An 8,909-nucleotide genomic window follows, 5' to 3' on the forward strand; every position below is an offset into this window, starting at 1 on the left:
CACCCCCTGACTAACCCCTGTGGTGCTGTGAACCCAGCAGTACAGACGAGGCCTTGTCACTGGAGGACAAAGATCTGAGGGACCGGGAGAGGAGAATGGCCAATAACGCCAGGGAGAGGGTGCGTGTGCGGGACATTAACGAGGCCTTTAAAGAACTGGGACGCATGTGCCAGATGCACTTAAAAACGGACAAAGCACAGACCAAACTGATCATCCTGCAGCAAGCGGTGCAGGTCATTCTGGGCCTGGAGCAGCAAGTACGAGGTATGGTACCGCTGGCAGGTGCATTCCGGGGCCTGTCTCTTCCCCTTGGCTCTGCATGCTTCTGCTTCTCTGTCCTGACTCTGCTTTCGGTCTGAGCTGTGTGTTTGCAGTGCCAGCAGCACCTCTGGCTGCTGAGCCCCCCCCAGCCCCGGCCCGGGGTGGATTTGAGGCTCCCCTGTCTCTCTGCTCATGCTTCATATAATTTGGCACCTCGATCCCATTAAGCAGCTTTGAAAAATTCAGTCCTCAACTCTGAGTGCTGGCTGAGGCACTTGGGGGGTCCTGCAACAAGCACATGGAGATGCCCTGGCACAGGGTGCCCAGAGCAGCTGTGGCTGCCCCTGGATCCCTGGCAGTGTCCCAGGCCAGGCTGGCCGGGGCTTGGAGCACTCTGGGATAGTGGAAGGTGTCCCTGCCCATGGCAGGGGGTCAGAACAAGATGGGTTTTAATATTTCTTCCAACCGAAACCATTCCATGATTCCATGTTGAAGTGGGGGTGCAGCTGGGCCTGGGGTTCTGCTCGAGCAGGGGCCTGGCAGGTCCTGCAGGGACTGGGGGCTGCAGCGAGCGCTGCACGGTGCTCATCTCCTCACACAGGCCTGCCTGGCATGGTCCCTGCTGTCCCTCTGGGACGCTGCTGCCAGGGGTGATGCTGTTGCCCAGACTGAGGTTGCTCCCCTCCCTTGCTGTTTTGGGCACAGAGCGCAATCTGAACCCAAAAGCGGCCTGCTTGAAACGTCGGGAAGAGGAGAAAGTGTCCGGAGTGGTAGGAGACCCCCAGATGACACTGTCAGCTTCCCATCCTGGTCTAGGAGACGGTCACAACCCTGTTGGACACATGTAAAGGTACTGCTCCCCACCTTGGATCCCACATCCCCGGGTGGGTCCAGCCCTGTGCCCATGCCCTGCTCTGCTCTGCCTGGTCAGCCCCGCTCCCTCAGCAGCAGCCTTGCTTCATTTCCCTGAAATCAATGGCTTGCATGTGTGCAAGGCCTGGCACAGGATGCCCAGAGCAGCTGTGGCTGCCTCATCCCTGAAGTGTCCAAGGCCAAGTTGGAGGGGCTTGGAGCGACCTGAGATAGTGGGAGGTGTCCCTGCCCATGGCAGGGGTGGAATAAGATGATCAAGGTCTTTTCCAGCCCAACCCATTCCATGATTCTCTCTGTGTGTCATGTGGCCCACGGACATGCCCCCCACCCAAAGCCTCTGGCCCACAGCAGAGTGCAGCCCCATAGCTGGGATGGGGGGGTTTGGAGCTCTCTGAGTGGGCTCAGCTCTGCCCTGCACCTCTCAGTCCTGCTCTAGCTGGCTACTGGAAACCATCAATTCCTTTTCCTTGTGAGTCTATGAGAGGGAATGGGCAGGTCCCAGAAACGCCAAGAGAGTCAGAGAAAGTGAAAATCCCCTGGTGAGGCTGTGGGAGGCACAGGCTCCAATGGGCTGTTCCCACTTTTAAGGGACCCTGGGAGCATCTGAGCAGTGCAGAGATGGTGGGGGGCTGAGCAGATCCAGGAGTGGTAGGTCAGGAGCTGATCCCACGGAGGGCATGGAGAGGGTACAGTCCCTTGGTGTCCCCTGCCCGAGTGGGTGCCTGGGGATGGCCTGACCAAAACAAAGGCAAAGCTCAGCTGCAGCCCTGCCCAGCCCTGCAGGGACAAGCTGCAGCAGGAGCCCTGGGGCCCCCTGTGCAAGGAGCACAGTTCTATTCTCATTTGGGCTTCTATCACTTCAGACTTTTCTTTTTTTTATTTTATTTTATTTTATTTGTAGATCTTTTTGTTCCTCTGGATACGGAGATCTGTAGGAAGAAAACCCTTGGTGTGACCTGCAACCCTGTTGAACCATAAACTGTAGTACTGCTCATACTGACACACGCAGACGGATCCTGGCGTGACGTAAGGGGTGGAAAAAACACTTTGTCAAAAACAAAACGGAAACAAAAAATTGCCTTAAGTATAAAGTGCAGAACAGTCAATACATATCACTCAGTTAGGAGGGGGTGGCGTGTTCTCTTGGCTTGTTCACAAGCAGCCAGCAGCAAAATTGTGCCTAAGCTTGATATTTCTTTTTTAAAAAAAAAGAACATTAGTTATGAGATTTTTTTATGTAGAACAAATAGCAATGCCTTTTGGTTTTTTTAGCTTCTTTTGCATATGTTTTGTAAGCAACGAAAAAATTTTTTTTTGTATAAAAACATGTCTTGTACCCTCCGCTTTTCTGCTGCTGTTTCTATAGTTAACGTTGCATCTTTAGGATCAACCAGAATATTAAAATTGTATTAAGAGAGACTGGATATAAAGAGAGGAATTCTCATATTCGGCTCGGAAAGCCACTAAAAGCGAATGTAGCCACAGTGAGGGAATGTTCTTCCTTGCCTGGCTTGTACCTTCCAAGACAAAAACAAACTCGTGCTGAATTCACCATCTCTTTTCTTCGGCCACTTCTGATTTGGGAAAAGGAAGTTAAACAGCAAAGCGAGTGGCAGCGGTGCTCCCGCTCCCCCGGGCAGTGACTGAGGCGCTCCCGAGCTTTGCCTTGTCCCGGAGATGCCGAGGCCCCCCGGGGCAGAGGACGAGGCCGCGGCCGTTCCGGAGCGTCGCCGTGGGGAGGACGAGCTGCTGGGAGAGAGCAGCCCCGGGTGGAGGAGAGCCAAGGGACTGAGGCGCTTCCAGGTGAGCAGAGCAGCAAGGGATGCACGAGGGAAGCGCCTGTTCCCACAGGGCAGAGCTGCCCGAGGCACTTCCAGGAGCGGCACTGAACAAAGACCGAGTGAACAAAGCTGGAGCACTGGCAAGAGGCGGAGGCAGCGGAGCAGCAGCGGGATGCAGGGCCAGGAAGCCGGGCAGCAGCAGACTGAGGGTGCTGGAGGCAGGGAAGGAGCAGCGAGCTGGCCGCTGCAGCCTGGGCAAAGCGTGAGCAGCAGCAGGATCCCTTCTCTGGAGCCATCGGAAATGCAAAATGCTGCCTCGGGGAGAGGGGTGGCTTCACACCCCACTGTCACCTGCTGTCACATCTCCCAGGAGGCAAACTGAGCTCAGCACTGCCACGGGATGTGAGTGGCCACCGTCACCTGCACATGGGCTCCTCCCTTGGCACTGGGAAGGAGGGCAGCAGGAGCTCCTGTCCTTGTGCTCCAGAAGCCAAGCTGGGCCAGCTATCCCTTCACTCCAAGGGATTCCCAGTCACTCCAGACCACTCTGGTGTGCTCAGCAGGAGGAGGATCCCTGGCAGCCCCTCTGGGTGCCCTGGAGGTGTGGAGCAAAGAGGTGCTGGGCAGTTCTGAGCTGCAGCAGCCAGTCTGGAGATGGCCATGGCAAAACATCCACCAGGAATTTGCTCTTGTTTCTTCCCTCTCCTTCCATTTGTGAAACGTTTTGTGCCTGGTTCTTCCCAGCCCTGCAGAGCCCAGTCAGGCAGGATGGTGCACGAGACATGGGTACTGGTCTGGGGGGAGGTGGGGAACTCCCCTCTCCCCTGCAGGCTCCATCTCTCCCTGTGCTCCAGCCTGGGCTCCTGGGGAAGTTGTGTTGCTGTGGCACAGGGAAAGGGAGGGACTGGCAAACAGGATTATGTCCTGTGGCATTTGCCAGCAACCCCAGGCTCTTGGCATAACTTTGTGCTCCTCCACGTGTTTTGTGCTCTGGCAAGCTCTGCTGGAAGTGCTCAGGGCAGTGCTTATCTCCCACCCACACCTGGGCACTGTGGCCTCAGCCCCTGTGGCAGCTCCATGCTGAGCCACTCCAAGTGCCAGGGCAGGATGGGACTGTCCCTGCTGCCCCTGGCCCTGCTCCCGGGCTCCCCAACATCCACCATCACTCTGAAGCTTTTGGGTGCTCCCACCATTCATTCCTTCTGCATGGTGAGACCTCAGCAGCCCCAGCTCTGTCCCTGGGAAGGGCAGGAAAATCAGTGGTTCCAGTAACCCAGGTGCTTCTTGCCTGTGTCAACAGACACATTTTAGCCTAATCACCCCCACAGGTTACAACACTTCCCTCCCTGGGGCTCTTGTGGGTGCTGAAGCAGTGGGCAGGGAGATGGATGAGGTTTTCCTCCCTGTGTGACAGCCTTGACTCCCATTCATGCTCTGGAGTGCAAACTGGAGGGCTCAGCAGCTGCTTTCTGTTTCATCCTGCTCCATTGGTGAGACTGCTGGGGCTGCAGAGTACCCACTGCTCACGGGTTTTGGCTGGCTCAGTGCCCCTTTCCCAGGACCGGGAGGGATGGAGCAGTGTCCCAGCCCTGGAAAGCTTGAAACCCTACAAAAAATATTTAAAAGTGGTTCACAAACCCTTTGATTTTGCCCCAGGAATTGGAGGTGGCAAGAATGGTCAACTGGACTTAAAGGGACTAGTCAAGAAAAATCCATAAATTCAACAAAATTGGAAACCTGAGAAGATTTATGAGTTGTTCACAAATTTGCTGAACTTCTTTATCCCCTCCTAGTGCTGTAGGCCAAGGAGGAATCCTGATGAGCCAGAGCCTTTCTCACCATCCCAGAATCTCCAGGCATTGCAACAAAAATGGGGCTTTTCATCTTAGGTGGTTTAAGATGTTACTCATGACAGCAAATTCAGCCAGCTTCCTTCCATGGCAAGACTTGGGTGCAGATCCTTAAGCATGAGCCCTCAGAGGCAGGGTTTGGAGAGATCCTCTCAAAAGCACAATGTAGGGGGTGGCACTGCTGTCCCTGGGGCTGCCTCGATGGCACAGGGTGACAGTTTTGTGTGCCAGCCCAGTGTGGCCTCAGTGGCATCTATGCTTTCCAGGTGCTCAGGAAACAATTGGGAAGAGCAGCAAGGAAAAATTCCTTTGTCTTGCCAAACACATTCCTTGTGTTTGGCTCAGTGTGAACATGGTGCCTGTAATCTGCCAGGGAAAATGGCTTTTCTAAAAACAACCACTGCCAGGTGCTGTCTCCAAAATACCACCAGCCCAGCCCAGAAATGTCACCCTGTAGCAATGAAACTCTTGTCTTTAGGTGTTGTGGTCAGTGAGGGCCAGGTCTGCACTCTCCCCAGCCCACAGCTCTGCTCCATTCCACTTGGGATCTCAGAGATCCCCAGACCTGCTTCTTTGCCTGTCTGTGTGTCCCCCACAGCAGTGGTGCTGCCAGGAGAGGTGTCACGGTGGGTGACATGCTGTATGGTGCCATTTATTCCATTTTCTCCTTCCTCTCTCAGCCTTTGCTTGCATGGCTGCTCCTGGGGGCACATGCCCTCCTCTTTGGGGGCCACTGAGCCCCCCCAAAGCTTCCTTCATCAGATGGGGGAGCTGCCTTCCCTTCTGTGCAGCTTCTAGTCCCTCTTTCCCCAGGCTGCATCCCAGGGGAGCAGCAGAACTGGGGCACTGCCATGGGACATTTCCTGTGTCCCCAGCCCAGGGGCCTCCTGTTGCCCTGCTCAGCCAGCCGCCTGCCTCCCTGCACACAAGCTGTGCATGCCACAGGACTGGGGAGCATCTGCAATCCACTCTATGAACAGGAAAATTGCAGATTGTTGTTTTCCCCCTTTTCACCTGCTTCTTCCCCAGAGCAAAGCAGCTGCAGCCTCCCATGGGTTGGTGCTCAGGCAGTGGTGGCAATGTGGCTGCTCCTGCTCACAGCCCGGGGAGCCGAATTCCAGCTGTGTGGCAGCCACCCCCTGTCCCAGCCCCCAGCCCAGGGAGCAGAATTCCAGCTGTGTGGCAGTCACCCCTGCCCGTGACCCCCACTCACAGCCCCAGCCAGCAGCTCTCGGGGCTCTCTGCTCCCCTGCTTTCACAGCTGCTCCCCAGAGCTGTGCTGGCAGGAAGGATGGACTCAACCTGTGGTTTCCTCAGGAGTCTGTAATTCCAGAGTCAAGGCAGAAACTGCTCTCCAAGGTCCCTTATGTCCCACCAGTGTCCCCACTGGAGCCAGCAGAGCTTTTGGGCCCTTGCTGGGTAGTTCCAGTTGTGGGGGATGGAGAAACAGGAGGTTTTGGCACCCCCCCAATCCCCTGCACCCCTTGAGCTTTGCTGCCAACTTTGTGGCCAGTGGAACCCGAGTTCCCTTGCAGGCCCTGCTGTGCTGTACTGGGGAGCCTGGGCAGCTCCAGTTCCATCCGTGGGCTGTGGGAGGTGAAGCAAAGCTGGGGATGGAGCTGGGCCAGAAAAACCCATCAGCCCCCCACGTGCAGTGCTGGCAAACCCAGAGCAAGCCCTGGCCACTGGACTCCTCCATTCCTGCCCAACACCAGCAATAGCAAGGCCTGTTTTCTGTACCCCGAGCTTGCACAAGGTCTTTGCCCTGTTAAAAATCCTATGCAAATCTTATCCCTCTCCCCTCTCCCGGGGCTCTGCTGATCCCAGCCCAGCCAGTTCTCTCTGCTCTTGTCTGTAATTCCTGCTCCCTGCTGCCCTCCAGCTTCATTCCTGGCAGCTCCAAAAGCATTTTGAGACCTGTGCTGTGGAGCTGGGAGGGGGCAGGTGAGACTGTAGAAACACCCAGCTCGTACTGAGCACTGAACTGGAGGGGGCAGGGCCTGGTCCTGGGGCTCCTCCATGCACCCTTCATCCTCCTGTGCCTTCTGCTCGATGCTGGTGGGGCTCTGCCAGCATCCCTCATCCCCCTGAAATGAGAAGCTCTGTTCCACCTTGCTGCTGCCCAGACTGCCCTGTTCTAACACCTGAGCCCCAGGCTTGGCTGGGGCTGCTCTTCTTCAGCCACTCCAAGCCTGAAGGGGTGTTTCCCTTCCTCCCATGCTCCCCAATCTCTCCAGCCAGCATCTCTGAGCTGTTTCCCTTTGCAGAGGGGCAGCCCATGCCAGCAGCTGCCCATCAGCTGGGATGCAGGCAGGAGGATTTGGGGGGTGGGTGCTGCCAGTGTCCCACAGCACAGCTCCCTCTCCCTGCTCTTGGGGACCTGGTGCTCTGTACTTTGATTTCCAGGACAATTCAGCCCTTTTGGGGAGCCAGCACAGCTGTACCTGCAGGACTCCCACGGGGAGGGGGCTCTAGTTAGGAGCATGGTGCAGGCTCGTGACCTTCTGCCAAACTTTGTGTGTCCATCTGTAGTCCAGCTCTGGGCCAAGGGCACTCCTGTCTTGGGTCTCCACATTGGTATCTCTGTTCCCTTGGGTTTGTACCCCTCCTGCTCCTCAGGGCTCCCCGTTCCCACCCTGGCCCAGCCAAGCGAGGCTGTAACTAACACTCACCCCGGGACATCTCAGCCCAGCGTGGCTGCAGCACCAGCCCAGGAGAGCCAAGGCATTTCTGCTTCCAAAGGGGATGTCCTGGTACCGAGGCCGTTGGCCAAAGAGCATCCCCGTGCCCTGCAGCCCTGGGCTGTGCCCCAGGAGCCGTGGAGCTCCTGGAGGCAGCGAGCTGGGGACACCACGGGTCCCCCTTGCCAGGGCCACGTCTTCCCAAATCACCAGAACCCACCAGCTTTTGGGCAAACCTTGTACCATGGAGCCGCCTGGGAGGGAAGGAGCCACTGCTCCTGTGCCAGGAGAGGGGAAAGAGGCGCCTGGGGAGGCAGGACAGGGAGGATCCCAGCACTGGGAATGACCTGTTGGGTGCCGAGGGCTCCAGCTCTCTGGGGAAACAAAGCATTCCTGGGATGTTCTTTATATTTTTGTAGGAATGGGGGTGGGAGAGCAGATGGGAAATGCCTGCGGAAGTTGTTTATTTTTAACCCTGTAGAAAGTTATGGGTTGTTTTTGGTTTTTGGCCTTTAAAATGAAAAATGGTCCTTGCTTTTGATGTTTATGCTGCCTACCTGTAAATCCAGATGTACTTAAGTGGCTGAAATCCTTGTTCTTAAATCAGATACACATTATAGTTTTGAACTATATATATAGTAAATATATATATATATATGCCTAACCCAGCAAAAAAAAAAAATTAAAAAAATAAAGCATTTGGGGGTGGGAAATGCGTTGCTCTTTGAAATGAATCACAATTGGGGGATGAAATTGTGTTTCTGAGTGCCTCAAGATATGAATTGTTTTCATTTTTTTAAATAATTTTATACAAGTGTCAAAACAGCTGGCTGGATTATTTGGAATTTTTAAATAATCCTAACTTTTTTAAAGTAGATTTTGAGAACTGTCCTGTATATAACAGTAATGTAGCAATAAATGTGACATTTTATAACAATATTACTTTTTTTATCCCCATGTGTGTCCTTCAGATGTTGTATCCCTAGGAATGAAAAGCTGGAATAAAGGCTTTGCCTTGTACTAAAAAACAAAAAACAAAAGAAAGCATGAGACAGGTTTTCAGACACTTGCTCTGGGTGTGGATTCTGCCCCTGCATCGCTGTTGTTTCCTTGCCTCTGCCCCTGGGGAGCACCCACAAAAAATCCACTTACCTCCAGTTAAATGCCCCCAGCCCATCCAGGAGCCCAGCACAGACTGGTGATGGGAGAAGTTCATCAAATCAGAGTCATTAAGGTTTGAAAAGACTTTTCAGGTCATCGAGTCCTACAGTCAGTTCAGCACTAACCCATGGCCCAGGTGCCACATCCATTGTTTGAACACTTGCAGGGATGGTGACTTCACCCTTCTGCCCAGGGCAGCCTCTGCCAATACCTGGCAACCCTCTTTGGGAAGAAATTATTCCTAATATCCAACCTAAACCTTCCCTGGCACAACCTGGAGCCGTTTCCTCTCATCCTGTCCT

At 54.6% G+C, this 8,909-nt stretch overlaps 1 protein-coding gene across 10 annotated transcripts in view; it reads left to right on the plus strand.

The window, feature by feature from the left end:
• Positions 1–8,383, plus strand: part of TCF3 (transcription factor 3) — an 82,574-nt gene extending 74,191 nt beyond the window's left edge. For 6 of the 10 annotated variants that reach the window (XM_041423708.1, XM_041423727.1, XM_041423718.1 and 3 more), the window contains 2 exons: positions 967–1,111; positions 2,036–8,383. In XM_041423708.1, coding sequence (XP_041279642.1) covers positions 967–1,109 — 143 coding nt within the window. In that variant the 3' untranslated portion in view covers positions 1,110–1,111; positions 2,036–8,383. Of the gene's footprint in view, positions 1–37; positions 265–966; positions 1,112–2,035 lie in introns of all 10 variants that reach the window. The other 4 variants (XM_041423736.1, XM_041423754.1, XM_041423746.1 and 1 more) reach the window with 2 other exon arrangements.
• The last annotated feature ends 526 nt before the right edge of the window (positions 8,384–8,909 follow it).

This window comes from Onychostruthus taczanowskii, unplaced genomic scaffold, assembly GCF_017590055.1.
Source record: "Onychostruthus taczanowskii isolate IOZ18803 unplaced genomic scaffold, ASM1759005v1 scaffold110, whole genome shotgun sequence".
NCBI lineage: Eukaryota > Metazoa > Chordata > Aves > Passeriformes > Passeridae > Onychostruthus > Onychostruthus taczanowskii.